Source organism: Temnothorax nylanderi, unplaced genomic scaffold (genome assembly GCF_030848795.1).
Source record: "Temnothorax nylanderi isolate EJ_2023f unplaced genomic scaffold, tnyl_v1.0 TNYL_tig0154_pilon, whole genome shotgun sequence".
Classification (NCBI taxonomy): domain Eukaryota; kingdom Metazoa; phylum Arthropoda; class Insecta; order Hymenoptera; family Formicidae; genus Temnothorax; species Temnothorax nylanderi.
Window position 1 is genome coordinate 157,264 of NW_027249216.1, and position 22,169 is coordinate 179,432.

General features: G+C 42.1%; 3 protein-coding genes across 12 annotated transcripts; 2 read left to right on the forward strand and 1 right to left on the reverse strand.

Moving 5' to 3' along the window:
* Window positions 1–29: 29 nt before the first annotated feature.
* LOC139777570 (targeting protein for Xklp2 homolog) lies at window positions 30–4,900 on the forward strand. 2 transcript variants are annotated; one of them, XM_071715096.1, is made up of 3 exons: window positions 30–386; window positions 458–788; window positions 1,462–4,900. In XM_071715096.1, exon 3 carries the CDS (start codon window positions 1,577–1,579, stop codon window positions 3,884–3,886), a length of 2,310 nt encoding a protein of 769 aa, XP_071571197.1. In that variant the 5' UTR covers window positions 30–386; window positions 458–788; window positions 1,462–1,576; the 3' UTR covers window positions 3,887–4,900. The 2 variants fall into 2 exon arrangements, with proteins under 2 accessions (XP_071571197.1, XP_071571198.1); XM_071715097.1 differs by having other exon boundaries at window positions 30–792.
* On the reverse strand, window positions 4,099–8,221 carry LOC139777571 (mitochondrial import inner membrane translocase subunit TIM44). Of its 2 annotated transcripts, none has more exons than XM_071715099.1 (8): window positions 8,086–8,221; window positions 7,333–7,556; window positions 6,731–6,877; window positions 6,425–6,670; window positions 6,141–6,345; window positions 5,930–6,072; window positions 5,463–5,826; window positions 4,099–5,386 (listed from the first exon to the last, which is right to left on the reverse strand). In XM_071715099.1, the coding sequence occupies exons 2-8, from the start codon at window positions 7,333–7,335 to the stop codon at window positions 5,139–5,141; spliced, it is 1,356 nt and encodes a 451-aa protein (XP_071571200.1). In that variant the 5' UTR covers window positions 7,336–7,556; window positions 8,086–8,221; the 3' UTR covers window positions 4,099–5,138. The 2 variants fall into 2 exon arrangements, with proteins under 2 accessions (XP_071571200.1, XP_071571199.1); XM_071715098.1 differs by having other exon boundaries at window positions 6,731–6,883.
* Window positions 8,222–8,360: 139 nt separating this feature from the next.
* Window positions 8,361–21,854, forward strand: Mi-2 (chromodomain-helicase-DNA-binding protein Mi-2 homolog). 8 transcript variants are annotated; one of them, XM_071715087.1, is made up of 25 exons: window positions 8,361–8,500; window positions 11,368–11,459; window positions 11,626–11,748; window positions 11,859–12,155; window positions 12,256–12,549; window positions 12,632–12,883; window positions 13,475–13,637; window positions 13,744–13,929; window positions 14,062–14,251; window positions 14,341–14,714; window positions 14,796–14,965; window positions 15,051–15,276; window positions 15,361–15,824; window positions 15,917–16,370; window positions 16,573–16,890; window positions 17,040–17,348; window positions 17,438–17,706; window positions 17,881–17,972; window positions 18,064–18,250; window positions 18,358–18,627; window positions 18,734–19,012; window positions 19,083–19,330; window positions 19,583–19,868; window positions 19,973–20,282; window positions 20,410–21,854. In XM_071715087.1, the coding sequence occupies exons 1-25, from the start codon at window positions 8,464–8,466 to the stop codon at window positions 20,412–20,414; spliced, it is 5,895 nt and encodes a 1,964-aa protein (XP_071571188.1). In that variant the 5' UTR covers window positions 8,361–8,463; the 3' UTR covers window positions 20,415–21,854. The 8 variants fall into 8 exon arrangements, with proteins under 8 accessions (XP_071571188.1, XP_071571193.1, XP_071571192.1 ...); XM_071715092.1 differs by having other exon boundaries at window positions 13,475–13,628; XM_071715091.1 differs by lacking the exon at window positions 8,361–8,500 and adding an exon at window positions 8,777–8,903.
* The last annotated feature ends 315 nt before the right edge of the window (window positions 21,855–22,169 follow it).

Sequence of the window (22,169 nt, forward strand, 5' to 3'; positions counted from 1 at the left end):
TGATAAAATCATACATAATATAATATTAACGATTCTGGTGCAATTAATTTATTTTTATAATTGTTATATACAATGATTTACTGCTGCTAATTTTTTTAAACAATTTTATAAAAATTGAAGATTTTGAAATTCCGTTTTGGCGGGAATTCGTCACAGGCATGTATCGACGTAGGAATTTTTCGAATTTAAGGTTTGCCTTCATGAAAACGCGTGCCAATTCAACAGCCAATTGTGATGAGTTTACGATGTGGCGGGTTTTTCGCGCATGCGCATTGCGATAACGGGCAACCACGCCAGTGCGAAATAACACGGGCGCTAAAATCTCGGCACGGAGATGGAAAGGAGCAGGACAAGAGAACAAAATTATTCAATACTGAAATGTGCAGGTAAATCACGTAATTTTCAGAAGCGGTCGGAGAAAGGCTAGTATTCAAAGGTAGTTTTTTTTTTACTCTAGTTACACGTCGCGTTTGACGCGCATGCGTGAAACTTCGGCTAGCAACAACGCGACCAATCCGGACGAGGCACCGAGCGATTCGAACTTGAACGCGTGCAACGTACGTTTAATTCCATCGTTGGCTCTGCTCGCGGAACGTTCGCTGACATTTCGCTCTGTCCCGCCTTCGAGGATATCCTCATCAATCGAGTGTCGAGCTCGCGAGCTGAAGCCGCCGGAGGTACGGGAGATAGCAGGCAGAACGAACCTGTGGAGCACACGAGTCGTCGACGAGCAGTTTGTGTGACGAGAGACGTGAATAACAAACGTAAATACAACGTGGTAGCTACACGTAAGTACGTCCTACCGGCCTTTATTTTGATTCCGCAACGACGGTGTTGAATCTGCGAGACCGGATTGCTAATTCATCCGAGTGACGATACGGAAAGCTATTTATAGCTGCAGATATCGATAAATATTTCTCTGTTAAAACAATGTCATTTCTATAATTTATAGAAACAAATAAATCGTGTCGCGTTGCATAAGATTTTCATGTTTATTACTTCTTTCTCATATCGGGAGACAGACTTTTTCATATCGGGAGTTTCTCCGATTCAGCACTGAAGATGAGTCGAAACAATATCTGTTAGTCTGATGAAGAAGTAGCATTCGATGTCACTTACCTTTGTAAATGCAAGTATTGGTATTGTGCTTCTTAAATTGGTAAAGAGATTTAAAACTTCACATATATAATCATTAAGATTGAAAGACATGTTTCGAAACAGTTATCCAGTTCTTGTGCTTTAATACGTATAATTGTGCTCCACTAACGATAATATATTCCACTTTTGTTTACCTGTTGAATTGCCATATCAGTCATCGTAGCTCGGGAATAATTAAGCTACAAAGATGACTATAATTTAGAGTTAAAAGTATATAAATTATATGTTTAACTGTAGATTATTAGTCTCTCAATGCTAGATACGTTTCTGGAATATTAAAGATTTCAAATTTTTATTTTACAGATTATCATGAGCTACTGTTGGATGGCATTTTGACATATCACAGCGATCGTTTTTCTCTTTATGACTTGAAGCAGTATATATTTCGTGCACGCTATACATCTTGCAGATTGACATCATGGGAGATTTTTTTGAGCTACACGCACCACAGTGGGTAGATTTTACCGAGACTTGCAGTCCGATGCGAATGCAAGATTTCTTCGAAAAAGAGCATATGGTACACGAACGTATACAGGATCTCTGCGATTCTTCCGACAATACAAAGAACGCTCAGCCCATGTCTCAGATGGACGTTACGTGCGCTAGCACAAAAGCACAGGCAGACCTGGATATTATAAAGAATACTCCTATTAAAGTGATCTCCCCGAAAAATCGTAATAATAAGGAGGTAATAGGAGAGACCACTTACGACCAAGTGCTGAGCGATGCGATGAGGAAATTGGAGCTCTGTAAGAAACCACCTAAAATTCGGGAAGCACTGAACAAAACCACCCACGAGTCGAATGCTCTCAAAACGCCGAATAAGTCTAAAATCGTTAAATCGTCCAGATCTGTCGGCTGTCGCAGTGTAACGAATAAATACGTTCCATCTGGCCAAGATTCCCTGAGAAAATCCACGAAAGTTAACAAAAGTATCTGCCTGCAAATCAACGACACATCTGCAAGTACGAAGGAAATGTCGGTTAGTCATGCCCTGTTGAAGCAAGATGAAAATCACACTGAGGACGATACTTTCAAGAGACCAAACGATCTAGTAGATGACACTAAAGGTAAGAAAGAAAAACAAAACGAGGAAGACGATGAGGAATGTAATGAGAAAAATAACGAAGAACCTAAAGAAGATAATGAGAAATTTAACGAGACAGACGATAAGGAATGCAATGAAAATGATAAAGAGTTGCAAGAATTAAGAATTAGGAATGAATCAGAAGAATTAACGGACGACAATAAGGAAGCCAAGGAAGAGGACAGTCAAGACGATGTGGACGCTGCGATCGAGAAAGGTAATCGAACACCGCCTTTGAACAGGCACACGGTTGTTACCTGGCACCAATATAGACGAGGCTTGCTGACGAAACGCAGAGTGTCAACCAACAAGAAATACATCAGTCTAGCGGAGGCGGTGTCGCGCTTCCAAACCGAGACTCCCGAGCGTTTCCGCACCAGAAGCAGTAAGCCGAACGTGAGTATGCCGCTTAACATGGCAAAGCTGACGCAGAACCGTCTGAAAACGACGATACCGATTTCGCCGGCGCTCATGTCGAAAACCAGAATGCGTCCTGTTACCGTGCTAAGTCGAGAAGAGCGCGAGAAATTGGAAATGGAGGAGATGAAGAAACATCAAATAAAGGCTAATCCAATACCGCCTAGCGTATTGCGAAGATCACGAGTGGTAACAAAAACCGTCGCAAAGAAGTCTACGGCAGCCGTGGGTAATTCTACACAATCCAATGAGAAAGCTTGTGCCACAAACGTGCATAAACCCAAAAGTCCGCAGCCACATCGCGATAAAGTTTCATCCGGTCCGAAGAACATGGTCACGAAGGTGGTAACTGATCCCTCGGGTATCACTGTAGAACGTGAGGAGATAACGTTCTTTGGTGTTCCAAAAGACACCGGTGTCGTGAAGAACGCGACGCGCATCATGCCGTTCAGCTTCGAGGCGCGCAACAAGGATCTGCAGATGAAGAAGGAACAACGGATGAAAAGTTTGCAAGAGACCGACAAGACGAAGACAGAATTCCATGCCAGACCAGTGCCAAATTTCTCAAAGCCACCTACGCCTACGGGCAAACAGCAGCAGCAGAATACAAAAAAATCCATCTTACCGTGTCCATTCAGCTTTGATGATCGGGACAGGAAAGTATTTGAAAGAAAGGAGCAGTTGGTGAAACAGATGCTCGAAGAGGATAAGCGGGCACGTGTGTTCCGTGCGAATCCGGCACCGATCTTCAAACCCGTAATGGTCCGCGGTAGATCCAAAGAGCATCTTTTAGCGAGGGAGAAGAGTACGGTAAGCGAACAAGCGGAAGATCAGGAAAACAAAGAGCCGAATGTTGAATCCAAGGTGAAGAAAGAGCATATTCCAAAGTTGAAGAACTCCATTTGCACTGTTGATAAAGCACAGAAAGCACCGTTAAAAGCTTATCCGCCGAAATTGAACACTGATAAGCGGGCGAGAGAACGATACGAGTTTGACGAGAAGATGAGGCGCAAGGAAATGGAGGAGGAGGCAAAGCGTCAGGAAGCAGAAAAGAAGAGACTCGAATCTGAGAAAGAGATGAAGGCAAAGCTGCGCAAGCTAACGGAAGTAAAAGCCAGACCGATGCCAGCGTACAAAGCGCCGATAATTGTTAAAGCGACGAAACAGCTGACCGATCCGCAGAGTCCTGCGTTTGCGAGTAAACTCAGGTCGAAGCAAACATGAACGTGACACGTTGATCAGAATATTTTGCTTCAAAATTGTGTAATATTATTAACTCGTCCTGTACATTTATATAAAGATTACAACACAGTATAATGTTATGGAAGAATAAAAAAGGTAGCTTAGATTTTTATCATCTTTAATAATACTAGTATTTCGCTTGCCTATATACGATGATGGTTTTTATCTTAAATAGAAAAATAATACTATAACCGTTTGCTTATTCATCATTTTATTCCGTTTCGATCCAAACCGATCTAAGCTTAAAACTCGTATAATATAGTCTTTAAAAAATAATCAACAGTTCTCTTTATAATTTAATCATTGTACACTATAATTATGCGTTAATATCAGCTTTGTGCATGTATACATATGTACATTCATATATATATATATAAATGTATCTGAATATACTTCCAACCAACATATTAGATATATGCATCGGCTCTCGTGGTACACATAATTAAAATATATTTTGAATATGATGAGAATATTTTTAGTTTTGGGAATCTTTAATATCTGTAATTATTCTTTATGTTATTGATTTTAGCATTTAAAAAGTATGATTCTATAATCGTCTCGTCAATAGAACACAACCTTCTCCCATCTCCGTTTACTGTCAATGCAAAAATTGGCTCGTTCTTGTTATATAATCGACAATATAAATATCGTACGAAAATTAATATTTAAATTTTAACAATCTGCAATATAAATTCTATTATTCAATGTTCTGTTTGAAAATTCTATATAAGATAGTATGAAAATTTTTTTTAACGAAAAGTGTATAACAATAATCGATAAACACGATCAAATATTACTCGATACTTCAGTTATGCGCACGATAAAAGAATATTATTTTATGACCTACTTTTTAAATAATAGCAAGCTATATGTAATGGCAAATCATGTATCGGACAATTGATTTCGATGCATTTATAAATATATTATTTTGTAAGTGATAACTTAGCAACGTGTATGTACTTACATCACGTACAATAAAAATTTACAGATACTGAGTTGCTAAAATCTTGTATACATACATAAACATTCCGATTTACAGGAAATACTCTGTGCACTATGTACGCTAGATCGGTGATCGTTTAACACGATCGTTAAGGAAATCCTCGTCACGTTCAGTTACTTATTTTTAGTGTGAATGATAACGACAATGTACATGGATGACACCACTGCGCGACGACTCCACTTGATCGCGTAAACGTTCGAGTAGTTCAATTTGTTTCCGTTCGTTCACACACTATACCAGCTGCTCCGAACTGGTGGCACTAAGATCGATCAAACGCCACGCGGCCTTGGGATTGAGTTCCGTTCGATCGCGACACAGTACCCAGACGTAATTGACCCGCATAACTTTCTGGGGATCTCCCTCGATCACCTCGTGCTTCGAGTTTCTCACGCACATGATTTGCTGAGATTGAAAGCTAATTATTAAAACTGGTCCCTGTTCCATCACCTTACCCATCACCAGATCCACGTTGTCGATATCTGCAATCGATATTCTTTCTTTACCTTTTACGATTTCGAGACAGCATCGTATAATTAACGAATTACATGTACATACCTAGAATTTTACTATCCGAATAATGGCCTAACTTCTTCACTTCCTTGTGCGGTTGCGCAATTATGTTGTAAGGTCCCTCGTGACACCAGTCCTTCAGAATCTCGAGGTCGCCTCTCACCATCGCCTCAAGAATATTCGGGATGAAGTCGGTCTCGCAGTCCTTCAAGAATTGTATTTTACTAAAAGTAGGATCCAGGTTACAGATCTCTGTAAGCGTCTCCGACAGCTCGGTCTTTTGAAACAGCCCGCCTATAATGTCCGAAACCTTATCCGTAAGCAATCTGGAAGCGCGTAGTACGGCATTATCTGACTCATCGTATTTCATCTTCCAGTCCATTACCTTATTCACGTATGGATTATTATCCTTTAAAAAAACATCCGATACGTTAAATAAAGGAATTTATTAATGTCCATTGAATACCGCTTACACATTGCGTAAAATCTACGAGACATTGTGCGATAGGTACCTTAAAGTTTTGCCAAGCATTAGAAAACATGTAGTCCTTGTGTACTTCCACACCTGTCGTTTTCTGATCAGGCATAATTTCTTTAGGCTCTATTGGCACTTCGTTCCTCTTTCTTAGCTTTTTAGGGGCAACGTAAACTTTGCCTGCATCAAGCAATAATCAAATTTAACCTGCTTTCTACTCTCTTGTCTATTCAGCCAAATCTATCTACCTAGAATTCCATGTTGGTCAAGTTCATTCCTTACGGCCTCTGCGGTGTGCGATATCGTTTGAAATGCACCCGTCTTACCAAGCGCTTGGCTCTTTTCCGAGATCGTCTCTGCCGCACCTTTGGCCGATTTCGTGATCTCTTCGCCTAACTGGCCGGCGCGTTTGCCTAATTCACTCTTACTCGCCTCCTCGATAACTTCTTGCACCTTTTAAACAGAAACTTGTATTAATCATACATGCTTTACCCTATCACTGTACAAATTGACATTGCACATATACGTATACCTTTCCTTTAATCGTGTCCAGTTTTTCTTTAATCACTTCCGAACTTTTACTGGCCTCGGATTCGACAGCTTGGAACTTTTGTCGCGCCGTTTGCAACGCCTCTGATTGCTCCAGTTTCTGAGCTTCCTCTCTGAACTTTTTCAACGACTCTTTCATCTCCTTGTTCTTCTGCATCTCCTGCTTGATATTCTCGACAAACTGAGAGAGAAAGCTCGGCCGCCGTGCCGGATTTGAATACATTCGAAACTGCAAAAGCGTCGTTGCTTATTATTGGCGTTACTTATCTCTCCGTGGCAAGGAACTTACCGACTGCATTTGTGTATCGAGCAGCTCCACCGACGTCGGTGGAAGCGTAGGCGACAGCACACGGTCCCTCGAGCCATCTCTCAGGCTCCTCGTGGATCTCACCAATCTCGCGGCTCCTTTTAAGTTCGCTCTGCATGACGCGACGTTCTGCAACTGTTGCAATATCATTTACAATCCTCGCTTTGGACTGACGATCGTCATCCGTGCAATTTTTATTAACAATCGAGCACACGCGAATCTTTTAATCCGTTAACGTTACTCGATAATCATACTAAAGAATAAATTTCACGGAGGAAACGTGTGTCACAGGACACGTACGTTTCATCATTGATACGATTCACATAACCATAAATGGAGTTGATGCGTTTTTGCGAGCAAAGGAAATTTCGCGAGTCGTTTCGACGATCGTGCAACATCTCGTAATCGTGCGACCGGGAGCTCGCGAGGAAGAGATAACCTTCACGTCGACGGCAAAAACACCGGTTCACGCGAACGGGATCGTGAAATCGCGCACGACCGTCGAACGACGCGGGCACGGCGTCCCGGCCGTAGAATCGAGTCACCGGGAGGCGCCGGTTTAGTTAGTAATCCGACTTATTTACCATTTTACAAAAATTTGTCTGCAACCCTCGGCGAAAGGTCCTCGTGAACGCAATGCGCCGAATGCTGACGAAACGCTCGGTCGCGTGTCGCGTCCTCTGTCGGTCGGATGCCAGTCGCGTCTCGGGGCTTTGGAGGTTAGGTTAGCGCTGCGAAACGGGCGATGCTGCCAACGTAGATTTGTAGATTTCTTCGCGTTGCTTGAAATTCCCAGAAATTCCTACACCTTGAAACGAGATAAACACATAGGCTGCGTTCGGAAACGTCACCCGAGTGCACACGAGTATACTCCCTTCTCTTTCTATCTCAGCGAGTTAGAAGGAGAAGGGAGTATACCCGTGTGTACCCGGGTGACGTTTCCGAACGCAGCCATACATTGGGCGTTGGAGAAAGAGAGAGAGCGAAGATTCCAAGTGCAAAAAGTGCAGGCAACACGAACAGACGAGAAAGGGGAGTAGGGAGCGGCGGGAGGAGAAAGGACAGAAGAGAAACCGTGCTTTGTCGAGGAGGGACGCTCGCGTGCGAATTCACGAGTTCCTCGACGCGCGGTGAAGGGGGGGGGGGCGAAGAAGAATGAGAAACAAGGAGAAAGGAGGAGAAGCTTCGCGCCTTCGCGGCTCGCGTATCGTCGAGTGGTGAACGGCGGGTCGTGGGGACGGCAGCGGGACGAGGGGAAAGGACGAATCGCGCGACGGTGGCGAAACGGTAGCGTAGCGGCGGCGAGGTAGCGTTCGTCGTTGTAGTCGTACACATACGTGTATGTACGGGTGCGAGGGTATATACCGAGCGGACCACGAGCCACACACGAGAGCGACGGCACACGACGTCCGACGAGAGGCCAGGCCGCACGGAGCACGGAGCGAGAGAGCGTCGTCGCCGCGACGGTTGTTGATGTCGAACTTCCGCGGCGTTTCCGCGCGCTCGTGAGAAACAGGTGAAGTGAAGGGAGACCAGGACCAGCGGAGGAGTAGGAGGAGGACAAGCGCGTCGCTGGTCGCCGTCGCGGGAACGCGAGCACCGCGCGCGAGGCGTCCTCTCGTCGTCGCCGTTGTGTCGTGATCGTGATTCCGTGATTGTCGTGCTTGTGTCTCGCTGTCATCGTCCTCGGCGCCGAGAAGCGGACCCGCTGGAGAATGGCGTCGGAGGAGGAGGTGGACGAGAATTTCGCAGGTGAGTGCGCGAGAGAAAGAGCGAGAGTGAAGGAGAAAAAGAGAGAGGCAGAGAGAGAAAGAGACAAGGGACCGCGGCCGCGGCACCGGGGCCACCGGGGCAATCGCGCCCGAGTTATCCGGTGTGCATTGCAACGCGGGACGCGCGCTTTTTGATCCATCAATGGCTGCCGTGTCAATCGTGAATCGCGGCGGTTCGTGTCAGTTCGTGTCGCCGCTGCCGAAGACTACTACTACGACGACGACGACGCCACGCCGCCGCCGCCGCCGCCGCCGCCGCCGCCGGTTTCCCGGGGGAGCGTTTCCTAACCTTCGCCGATTGTTGAACGCGCTCGGCGACCAGCGCCGGTAGATCACCTTGCCTTGCTTTTTATCTTCTAGTTCTAAGAATTAGAAGATAAGAGGTAAGTTAAACCATTGGATTAAAGTTAAGATTAAACCGTTAAATTGAAATCGAGATTAAAATTAACCTGCGTTGATAGAAATGGCCAGAAGTCTTTCTGCCGCGCGTGTCAGTTTTCGGGTGAGGAGGAATAGGTGCCTTCGACCTACTCCGTGGGTTATATAGCACGGGGTACGCGTGTCAGGCAGAAGTAGAGTTAGGTTACCCTCTACGAACGGTGGGAAAAGTGACATCGAGAGGAGAGCGTGCACATGGTTCGCGTTCTGTCTCTTTCTCTCTGTGTACTTACGTCGATCAAATCGCTCTCGTGTTTACTTGCATCAGCGCATTCCTCTTTCGTCGAAGAAAGGAATGCAAGTAGGAATTGCAATTTTGCTGGGAGGGAGGAAGGGAGGAAGGAGGACGCATCCCTTAATTACTCTGTTCTTTTTCGAAGAACTCCCATGTGACGTGTAAGAGTGAAACAAAATATACTTGTCTCACTTCAACTTATTGCACTAGGGTGCACCCGTTCGGAAAGTTCTTCGAAATAGAAAAACGGCATAACAATACGGCACTAAATTACATCTTTAGCCCCGGTCGAACGTTTATCTCGGTCTGCTTTTCCCCTCGGCCCGTGGCTTGATTTTCACGCTTTAAGGTTGATTCACACTATACGGCACGGACCGTCACGTTCCGGCAACGACACGTACCGGCACCGGCACGACAAATTCTACGTACATGTTCAGATTGCTTCGGCAATCGACCGTCAGTTTTATAACAACCACAAAATGGATGGATCATCTAGCGATGATGAATTGGCTGTTACGGCCTTACTTTTAGACGAAGATGAAGGCAAAGTGAAAAATTTAATCGCGCGTCGGCGAACCGCTCGTCGTCGTGCGCGCGCGGGCGCGCTTGTGCAATCGTAATTATAATATTCATAGATGAGTCACGGGACATTGGTAGTTGTAAAAAAAAATCGAACGCAGCCATGGTCGTCGATTTGCAAATCTAACATGGTTGCACGGGCGCCCGTGTTACCTCGCGGTAATGACCGACGGCGACGGCCGACTCTTTCGCGCCTATCTCCGTCCAATCTCCGTAATCCTCGCGACAGAAACAAGGTTCGACGGCGGGAGCGGGGGGGGGGGGAGGGAGAGGGGAGAGGGGACGGCGTCGTTCGCGTGGAAGAAGAGTTCGACGTCTCTCCCCGGTCGCGGCCGCGGTGAACGGATCCCCGATCGACGTGTAGGCATAATTGCATTTGCGCCATGTTACAACGCGCGTCCGCGCGAAAGAAGGAAAAAAGAAAAGCCCGAGTTATGGATCCGCGTTTCATGTACGTACACGACGCGTCGTCGTTGTGTGCGTCGTGTGCGGGGCACGCAGGTGGACACGCACACCCGCGCGCGACCCAGAGCCGGCGTCTAACCTCCACCAACCTCCACCGCGCGACCCGCGACGGCCGACGGAAGCGGACAGTGGCTCGCCCGCGAGCGAACGGATTCCGCGATCCTAGATCCCGCGTCCTTCGGCGGAATTGTAACTTGTAACGCCGGTGAAAATTCGTGCGCGCGCCCGCGCGCGCAAATCGCGCGTGGCGTAAATGCATATACGTTCGCGCGCGCGCGCGCGCGCACGCATACACGAGTGTGCGCACGTGTCGCGTGTGTGCGTGAGCGAGCGCGCGCGCGCGCGCGCTCGGCGTACGCGCGCTCGTATGTCAAATGTACGTAGCGTACGTATGGCCCTATTAAAGAAAATGGCGGATGTACAATCGCGATGAGGCACTCGCGGAACGTTGATTAAGTTCGAAATTCGTCCTTCGCGCTCGCGAGAAAGTGAGCCCTTTCCGGTGCCGCCGTCGCCGTCGCCGCTGCCCGCTGCCGAACGTGGATCTCGCGTTCGCCTCTCGCTCTCGCCTTCGCGTCGAGAAGTCGAGATATACCTTTCCGTGATTCTCTCGCCCGCGCTCGCCGTGTATACATTATTAAAGGATACGCCGCGCACCGCGTCGCGAAGCGCGATTGATTCGGCCGGCCCGTTGTCGCGTGCCTTCGCGAGTCGAGATCCTTTTGGTGATAAATTGGAGTACAAGTCGAGTCGAATTTAATCGAGTTTCACCTCGGTATTGTTTAATTAGTTTCTTAGATTGTTATTTGATTAACTGATAAGCTTACGGATAGGCCGAAGAGTTTGGATCGTTATTTGTAAGGTATATAGAAAATATTAGGATATAACGAAGAATTGTGTTCGTGAGAAAGAAATTTTGCAAAATTAATGAAATTAGAAAAATAAAAATTGTGAAGTTATTACGCAATTCTATTTTCATTGCTGTTCTTAGAAGAGAAACCAGATTAACGGACTCCTTTTATCTTCGCAAGATGTTTCTTTGTACAGCTACGATACAAAATAGCGATATTAGTTATTAAGATGAAGAGAGATTTTGCAACGACAAGTTTAAAAGTAAACGTGTTTTTTAGGAGAGGATGACATGGAAGAGACTGGAGGGCAGATATCGACTGTTGGCCAGCAAGTAGATGGGTCATCTGATGCGGAGGAATCTCAAAGACTAGTAAGTTACATATTCTATAGCATTGTTCGATAACATTGCTTATAATTCATATTCACGAGTGTTGTCTATGTTGCCATCTCTTATTTTTGTGACAATATCTCGATAGTGATCTGAATATTTTACTACTTGGTCTTCAAAAGTTCAAAACGTGAATTATTCTTTGTAGGAAGAAGATGACGATTACGAGCCAGAAGAGCGAAAGAAGAAGAAGGGAAAGAAGCGGAAAGCACGTAGCGAAGATAAAAAGGGAAAGAAAAAGAAGAAAAAGAAAAAATCTGATTCTGGGGATGTAAGAAAACGCCCCTGCATAGCATATCTTCGCAAACTATATCGGTGCCTTCGTATAATTCAGTTGGGATTATACGTTTGTGCGACTTAACATTTTACGTGAAATTCCAGGAGAGTGATTTCGGTGGTGGCGGTGAAGCGGGGGGTGACGCGGCTGGCGAGGATAGCGACTACGCGGTCAACAGAAAGAGCAGAAAATCATCGTCTAGGAAATCCTCCAGCCATAATACACCAACCACTCAGAGCCAGGAACCTACGACAGGCATGCCCACGATTGAAGAAGTGTGCAATACATTTGGCTTAACAGACGTACAAATTGAATATTCCGACGCTGATTTCCAGAACTTAACGACGTACAAGCTATTCCAACAACACGTCAGACCGCTTTTAGCGAAAGAAAATCCAAAAGTATGTACATTTTCATGTGAATTTATATCGGTTACGACGTAATACGATGGTTTGTTGATTAATTTTCTTAAATAATTTCTGTTTTTAAATGATTATATAGGTTCCAATGTCAAAACTTATGATGTTGGTGGCAGCCAAGTGGCGCGATTTCTCTGAATTAAATCCACATACGCAGCCAGACGCGGATGTTTCATCCACGAATGTAGATGATGATAGTAGAAATGCTAGAACAAATCGAAGTGGTGCTATACAAGAAGCCGAAGACGAGGAGGAAGACGATGAGGACAGTGACAGAAAGAGAAAATCGCGAGGTTCAAGAGCGAAGAAGGGGAAAAAGGCGTCGAAAGTACCAACGCTTAAGATTAAGCTTGGAAAACGTAAAAGAGGCAGTTCGGTATGTGCAACGTTTTTCCCATTTGAATCAATTTTTGCACAGACTCGACTTTTATTCAAATCGACTAAATTAAATTATTTAGGACGAGGAAGCGGAAGGTAGTGCTGCTGGTTCTGCGGCGGACTCGGATATGGAGTTCGAGCAAATGTTGGCTGACGCGGAGGAAACTCCTGGTGCTGAGGGTAACAAAGGCAACGTAGAAGAGAGTGGGGTAGAACCTCCAGCTGAGCCGCCGGTTCGCAGAAAGGCGAAAACCAAAATCGGCAACAAAACCAAGAAAAAGAAGAAGACAAAAACAACTTCCAAGTTCCCGGATGGAGAGGAAGGTCTCCAGGTAGAGTTAAGCAGCATCTGCTTATGCGTTCATTGTTTTAAACGTGCTTGCGATCATGGACTGTCACATAATTATTCTCATACTAAAAGCTTGGAAATTTATTTATAATTTGCTAGTCGACGCATGTCTAATCATTATGCTTGTTAATATCACAGCTACAATCCTTTTTATAGTTCCCATTTGAATATATGTAAATCTTTCCAATATAGGACTAGTTGACAAATGGTTGATAACAAATGGGCTAAATTTTTAGATTTAATTAAGAAAGAACATAACTCGTTTCTGATACGTGCAAAATATAAGGGTTGGCGGTAAAAACGTTACGTACATAAAAGTGGATATTTTGAGAACTTCAAGAACGCATATGCTAAGTTGTCTGACTCTGCCTTAAAATAATTATAAAAGTTTCTTCTTTCTACAATGTTTAAAGCTGCATAATCATTTTATGCAACATGCTTTAAATATGCTCAAAATATGTTAATTATCATATCTTTATTTCGTTCGTATACCTTTTATCATCATGTAAATTGTTCTACCTCGATCAAAATGGAATAATTATTTTCCGATTTTTTTTTGGTTTGCTTTCTATAGACTGACCACCAGGATTACTGTGAAGTATGTCAACAAGGCGGCGAGATTATATTGTGCGACACATGTCCCAGAGCATACCATTTAGTATGCTTAGAGCCCGAAATGGAGGAAACACCCGAAGGGAAATGGAGTTGTGCTCATTGCGAAGGAGAAGGTATTGCAGGTACCCATATCCTCCCAGACCAGCCTGATTCTCCTTAATCCTCTCTAAAACGAGTCTCTGCTTATCGTTCAGCGAGCGACAACTATAATTATATTTGTATTGTTAGGCGCAGCGGAAGATGACGATGAACATATGGAATTCTGTAGAGTGTGCAAGGATGGCGGAGAATTATTGTGCTGCGACAGTTGCACAAGCGCGTATCACACGCATTGTCTAAATCCTCCTCTATCGGAGATTCCTGATGGCGATTGGAAGTGTCCTAGATGCTCTTGCCCACCATTAAGAGGAAAAGGTATGTCATCAATACGATATCCAGTGATTTTATATTGTTTGCATTTGTTTATCGTGTGGTATTAAACAGAGACAACACCTAAGAATGCACGTAAATATGTAGTTTATCTTAGAAATTAAATTTCTTTTTTAGTGGCAAAGATATTAACCTGGAGATGGAAAGAGTGCTCAGATACTCCATCGGAGGAACCTTCCACAAGCAAGGCTGCACCTAAGCAAAGGAAAATGCGTGAATTCTTTGTTAAGTGGGCAGATATGTCTTACTGGCATTGCGATTGGATAACAGAACTGCAACTTGACGTTTTTCATCCTCTTATGTACAGGTAGAAGTCTTTTCAGCAATAATATTACTCGTATAGTTTTATATGTATATATGTATTGTACATGGTATATGATTTTCGTGTGATTACAGGAATTATTATCGTAAGTATGATATGGATGAACCACCAAAGTTGGAGGAACCATTGGATGAAAGCGATTCTCGTGTGAAACGTTTGAAAGAGCAAGATGGTGCCACCAACAGAGACGATTATAATTTGGAGGAACGTTTCTATCGTTATGGTGTGCGTCCGGAGTGGATGGTGGTTCACAGGGTGATTAATCATCGATTGCAAAGAGATGGCAGGGCCACGTATCTTGTGAAGTGGAGAGAACTCGGTTACGATCTGGCGACATGGGAAGACGAACACGAGGATATCCCTGGTTTGAAACAGGCTATAGAATATTACCTAGATCTCAGAGCCGCGAACTGTTGTGATGTTAGTACGTCGCGTAAAGGGAAAAAAGGTGAGAGAGATGTTCGATTCAGTTTCGCTATTTACTCAAGGTACCTTGTGCCTCTTGTAAAAGAAATTAAATGCAATTCAGGTAAAGGCAAGAAATCGAAAACACGCGAGTTGATTGACGACGAGGAGAGGACTCCGAAACGATACACGCCACCGCCGGATAAACCTACGACGGATCTCAAAAAGAAATATGAGAGACAGCCGGATTATTTGGATCAGACCGGAATGCAATTGCATCATTATCAGTTAGAGGTAAGTTTTGAGTATGTTAAAATTCTATTTTCTACATTCAGATTTCTATATTTCCATTACATTTCTATAATCTTTTAATTTATAGGGTTTAAATTGGTTGAGATACTCATGGGGCCAAGGCATAGATACGATTTTAGCCGACGAGATGGGTCTGGGAAAGACCATTCAGACTATAACATTCTTATATTCTTTGTACAAAGAAGGCCATTGCAAAGGGCCCTTTTTGGTCTCCGTTCCCTTGTCTACCATCATCAATTGGGAACGTGAATTCGAGACTTGGGCACCTGACTTTTATTGCGTTACTTATGTGGGTTAGTATCAGCTTTTTTAATGAAAAATTTTTAATATACATTCAAAAGATATATATTAATGTAAAATGTTCTGTTTTTATTTAGGTGACAAAGATAGCCGTATTGTGATTCGTGAAAACGAATTGTCATTCGAAGAAGGTGCCGTGCGTAGCGGACGCGCCTCTAAAATCCGATCATCCTCGATTAAGTTTAATGTCTTACTTACAAGTTATGAACTTATCTCGATAGATTCGGCATGTTTAGGCTCTATTGATTGGGCCGTTTTAGTCGTAGACGAAGCTCACAGATTGAAGTCTAATCAATCGAAATTCTTTAGATTACTAGCTTCTTACAATATTGCATACAAACTTTTGCTAACTGGTACTCCATTACAAAATAATTTGGAGGAACTGTTCCACTTGTTGAATTTCTTATGTCGCGACAAATTCAATGATCTAGCAGCGTTCCAAAACGAATTTGCGGATATTTCAAAGGAAGAGCAAGTTAAGAAGCTGCACGAAATGCTTGGTCCGCATATGTTGAGGAGATTAAAAGCTGATGTATTGAAGGTTGGTAATTAGAAGCTTATATTTATGTCTTCGCATATAATTGTGCCTTTTAATTGCTGTATTGGTGTTATAACGAACATATTTCTTTGCAGAACATGCCTAGCAAGTCTGAATTTATTGTACGTGTCGAATTATCGCCAATGCAGAAGAAATATTACAAATACATATTAACGAGGAACTTTGAAGCTCTCAATCCGAAAGGAGGTGGTCAGCAAGTGTCGTTGTTAAATATAATGATGGATCTCAAGAAATGCTGCAATCACCCGTATTTGTTCCCCGCTGCGTCGCAAGAAGCACCGACTGGACCAAACGGAAGTTATGAGACATCAGCTTTAATTAAAGCAGCAGGCAAATTGGTTCTATTAAGTAGAATGCTCAAGAAACTGCGAGACGACGGACATCGAGTTCTCATATTTTCTCAAATGACTAAGATGTTAGATATCCTCGAAGATTACTTGGAGGGTGAGGGATACAAATATGAAAGAATAGACGGCAATATAACGGGTGCGCAGCGTCAAGAAGCTATCGATAGATTTAACGCTCCTGGTAAGTATTTTTAAGATTAAACCATAGACATATATTGATTATTTTTATTTTGTAAGATTATATGTTCTTTTTATTTTTAAATGTAAACTGAGAATTTTAAAAATAAACTAGATTTTTATTCTTGATTCTGTTATGTGCAATTATAATAAAATACAGAAAAGAAAAAGATGATCTATTTTTTTAACTAAAAATTTATTTACAGGTGCACAACAATTCGTCTTCTTGCTTTCTACGCGTGCTGGTGGTTTAGGTATTAACTTAGCAACGGCAGATACTGTGATTATTTATGATTCCGATTGGAATCCACACAACGACATTCAAGCGTTCAGCAGAGCTCATAGGATAGGTCAGGCCAACAAAGTTATGATCTACCGATTCGTCACCCGTAATTCTGTGGAAGAAAGAGTAACGCAAGTAGCTAAGCGTAAAATGATGCTCACTCATTTGGTTGTGCGACCAGGCATGGGTGGTAAGGGCGCCAACTTCAGTAAACAAGAGCTTGATGATATTTTACGTTTTGGTAAGTTTTATACATTAATGCTATTAATCAATGAGCTATTAGTGAAACAGTCTAATTATTGAAATTATTACTGCTAAATAATTTTTTCTAACAATTATATTTATCTTAGTATAATTACGATAAATTTAATGCGGGAAATTTATTTTCAGGTACGGAGGAATTGTTCAAGGAAGAAGAGGGCAAGGAAGACGAAGCTATACATTACGACGACAAAGCTGTCGCCGAATTATTGGACCGAAGTAAGGAGGGTATTGAGCAGAAGGAAAACTGGGCTAACGAGTACTTAAGTTCCTTCAAGGTTGCTTCATACGTAACAAAGGAAGGTGAAACAGAGGAAGAAGCAGATACAGAGATAATTAAACAAGAAGCTGAAAATACAGATCCGGCGTATTGGATCAAGCTGCTTAGACATCATTACGAGCAACAACAGGAAGATATCGCTAGAACACTTGGAAAAGGTTTGTTCACATGTTAAAGTATTATGTTCGAAATTCTATTAATATACTAGATCATACACGTATTTTCATGCATATTTAATTAATCATAGGCAAACGAGTACGAAAACAAGTTAATTACACGGATGGAGGTGTAACCGGCGACCAAGGCGCAAGAGATGATCAGCCGTGGCAGGAGAATCTGTCGGATTATAATAGCGATTTTAGCGCGCCCAGTGACGATGACAAGGAGGACGATGATTTCGATGAAAAAGGTGACGGGGACTTGTTGTCTCGCAGAAGCAGACGAAGACTGGAGAGACGCGATGAAAAAGATAGACCTCTGCCACCTCTACTTGCCAGAGTAAATGGAAATATTGAGGTTGGTATTTATGTAATACGTACATACATTTTATTTGTATAAATTTTTAAATACTAAACTTGAAAATAATTAAGATCCAGCGAAGTACTGCAGCAAAATAAGTTTTATTCAAAACAAGAATTGTGTACGTATCTATTAAATACTTTTGCATACTTATACTTACATTTTTTACAGGTATTAGGTTTTAATGCCAGACAACGGAAAGCATTCCTCAACGCAATTATGCGTTATGGAATGCCACCTCAAGACGCTTTCAACTCTCAATGGTAAGTCATCTTACAAAATTATTATTACGATATATATCACTGCTTTTTTATATTATATGTATTTACGCGTTTCTTTTATTTAACTATTTAGGTTGGTGCGCGATCTGCGTGGCAAGTCCGAAAAGAATTTCAAAGCCTACGTTTCCCTCTTCATGCGACACCTCTGTGAACCAGGCGCTGATAATGCGGAAACATTCGCGGATGGTGTCCCACGAGAAGGTCTCAGTCGGCAGCATGTATTAACTAGAATCGGCGTTATGTCCTTGATTAGGAAGAAGGTAATGGTTACATTAAAATATATGTCGAGTTACTATCTCTTTATTCCGTTGTTATAAACGGCAAAAAATATTTGAAAAAAAAATACAAAATACGTATGGTATCACAGGTACAAGAATTTGAACACATCAACGGCTATTATTCAATGCCGGAAATGATACGCAAACCAGTAGAACCCGTCAAGGTTGGAGAGGGAGTTGGAGATGCAGCGACTGGTACTAGTAGCACTAGTGCTACCCCAGCTACTTCAAATGCTCCTAGCCCTAGTCCTGCTGCCACACCAACTCCGACTTCAACCTCGACGAACAACGAGACTAATAAAGCGAATTCTGATTCATCTGAAGTTAAAGAAAGTAAGGATGAATCAAAGGATAAAGAGGTTGGTATTGAATAGTTCTATTGTAAAAGTATTCATTTATTTAACGCAAAAATGCAAATTTATAAGTATCATTTCTCATAAACATACCATTAAATAATTATCTTAGACTGGCGATGCGAAAGATTCAAAGGAAGATCCAAAGAGTTCTAAAGAGGACGAGGAAGTGAGTTCCGAGAAAGACAAGGAGAAGGAGGACTTTAAAAAGGAAGAGAAAGACGTTGAAATGGAGACCGCAGACAAGGAGAAGGACAAATCCGATACAAAGGACGAGAAAGCTGTAGCGAAACATGATGATAAAGTGGAGAATAGCGAGAATAAGAAAGCTGAACCAGAAGAAGATGTTGTTATCGTTAAAGATGACGAAGAAGAAGCGGAGAAGCGAGACGTACGTACTCCTATAAAATTGTACAAGAATGCGTTTTGTCAGTTTAATTTACACCGCTTTCCAATTCTAGGAAAAGGATAACAAAGAAAAGGATGTCAAGGACTCTGATCCAGAAGTGGTGAAGCCAAAACGCAAATTCATGTTTAACATAGCCGATGGTGGTTTCACGGAGTTGCATACGCTTTGGCTGAATGAAGAAAAGGCTGCAGTACCGGGCCGCGAATATGATATTTGGCATCGCAGACACGATTATTGGCTCTTGGCTGGTATTGTCACGCATGGTTATGGACGCTGGCAAGACATCCAAAATGATATTCGGTAGTGGAAGCTTTCCTTATCAACTAGTTCTTGATAGTAACATTATTACCTTGGAACTGCACACACACAAGTGCTTAATATCTCTTACTACAGCAAATATCGGTGTGTTTAGATGCAAGACATTTATCCCTGTAACTCGAGATTACAGAATAAAAGTTCTAGTTGCAGTTTCAAGGTCATAATGTTAAGCTAATTATCATGATTCACAAACTTTTTCTTTCTACTGACACTAAATTATCATGCTTGTTACAGTTTCGCAATTATCAACGAACCGTTCAAGATGGATATGGGAAAAGGCAACTTTTTGGAGATAAAGAATAAATTCTTGGCAAGACGTTTTAAGCTCTTGGAACAAGCTTTGGTAATCGAAGAACAGTTAAGACGGGCTGCCTACTTGAATCTCACACAGGATCCCAATCATCCTGCCATGAGTCTTAATGCGCGATTCGCCGAGGTTGAATGTCTTGCCGAATCCCATCAACATCTTAGCAAGGAGAGTCTTGCTGGAAATAAACCGGCGAATGCGGTGTTACATAAGGTTGATTCAATTAAATCCATATATTATTATATGTAAATAAATTCCTCCCAATCATCGACGCGAGGACGTCGGATCTAAATGTATATGTATTTTCTGTTTTATAGGTGTTAAATCAATTGGAAGAGTTGTTGTCTGATATGAAATCAGACGTGAGTCGATTGCCAGCAACTCTTGCCCGCATCCCACCAGTTGCTCAGAGACTCCAGATGTCGGAGAGGTCAATATTGAGTCGTCTAGCAGCCACGGCACCCGGTGGTACAAGTTCTCAGACTGGACAGGCTGCGTTATTGGCACAGCAGTTCCCGGCCGGTTTCTCCGGAGGACAATTGCCAGCTAGTTTCGCGGGCGCTGTTAATTTCGGGAATTTTAGACCACAATACTCAGTTCCGGGACAACCACCGCAAGGTTTTACAGGTTCGTGTTAAAACAATAATGATAGAGAAAAGGTAATAATCACAGTCTGTAATAGTATCGTTAATTATTCTATTATAATCTTTGATACAGTCTTCGTGTAACGGGATATTGTTGTTTTTTTTTACAGCCTGAATGTTAAGTGTTGGAACACAGTGGCTCAAACAAGAACTCAAAGTAGCGCAAATTGAACTGTCTCACGAGAATCGTTTGCGCTGTAACATTATTTTTCGTAAATTACAGTTTTTAGCTGAATTTTTCTAGAAAAAGGATATGAAGAGATTTCCAGATGAAAACGTAATATTTTACAAATCGAATTACATTACTTCTGTATTTATTACGTGTACATTCGGCATCTAGATTCAAGATTTCACATTCTCTGTATTTATACATGCGTTCTTCGATAGGAAACGACACATAGGATTATTTTCTTAAGTTTTTTTTTTTAAGGATTTGATTTACATCCTTTTAGCTCTTAATGTATTGCACGCAGTAAAACAAGTACATTATTTACTTAAGTCTATTTAAGACCTTTTAGTTTATAATGTCAAATTTCTCCATGTCGTCACTTAAGGTGCTCCGATTCAAATAATCTATCACTTGTAATTTATTCACGAAATTTGCGACAATAGGTTACGCGCGAGCGATAAACTTTTAGAACATCCACGATACTTTAAGGCCTGCGGGTTTATTTCGAATTGAATACGTTCGCCACGGTGAACAACGGCAATCACTTTACGCATCAAGACTGACATTCGGATAATGTAGCTGAGAAACTCTTACTGCATGATGCACTTTTGTAATGCATGGGTTGTAGAATTCCGATATAATGCGGATTTCCTCCCTAATAACTCCCTCGTTTCTGATTTAATCGTTAGTATATTGAAGAAATATCTCGCGTAAGCTTTTGACAAGAAAAGGAAAAATGAGGGTCGCTTAAGGTAGATTCTTTTACTTTCACTTGATTTTGAACGCATTTTTTTATTACTTAAGAAAGAATAAGCCAGTTTTTCTCCTAATGAGACTCCTACTGAGAGAGAGAGCGCATCTTCTTTCTTTCGTATCATTGTATTAAGATTAAGGGACATTGCATTTTGGCACTCGAAAACATATAGAAGTTGTCTTTTACTCTATGTATACACGTATGACATCGGTGATATATCTCTGTACATATGATCGTATTTATAAAAAGAACCATCCGGTAATTACAATTCACGTATATCAGACTTTTGTAAATTGTGTGAGACATCCGTGCCCCATGCATTACTGTAAAGTGGACTAATGCAATCGCAACAAGATTCCGACGATCTTAAGTAAGCGGTACGCGTATTGTTCAGTCTTTTCTATCCCGTTTCAAAAAACCAGAACCAATTTAATTTTCCGTTTTTATAACGAACTTGCCAAATCACTGCTTTTGGCATATCTAAATTTTCAAGATCATTTTAGAATTTAGCTATGAAATTTGAAAGGCGATTTGAGGAAAAGCGGATGGAGTGAATGGAATATTATTAAAAAGAAAAAAAAAACCGTTTGTGTATGTACTAGATCTACTGGAATAAATTAATAATAATTAGACTTGGATATATTTATTCATCTTTGAGTATACAATGCGTAATAATATTGTTTTATTAATATTCAATATATTATAGCAATTTGAAGAAATAGAAATACATTTTTAATAGATGTAAAATTAATGTAGAGATGCATTTTTGTTTTTAAAATATGGTTCCAAATTGTCAAGACAATTTTTAGAAATTGGGAGAATTTTCAGTAGCACCGATATTATCGATGGTCGACAAATACGCATCCTTCTGCAGACCTTTTCAGCCCATTTGATAATCGCGGACGTTTTATCCAGAGCTGACTGTCTTTACGAGTTGTCGATATGTA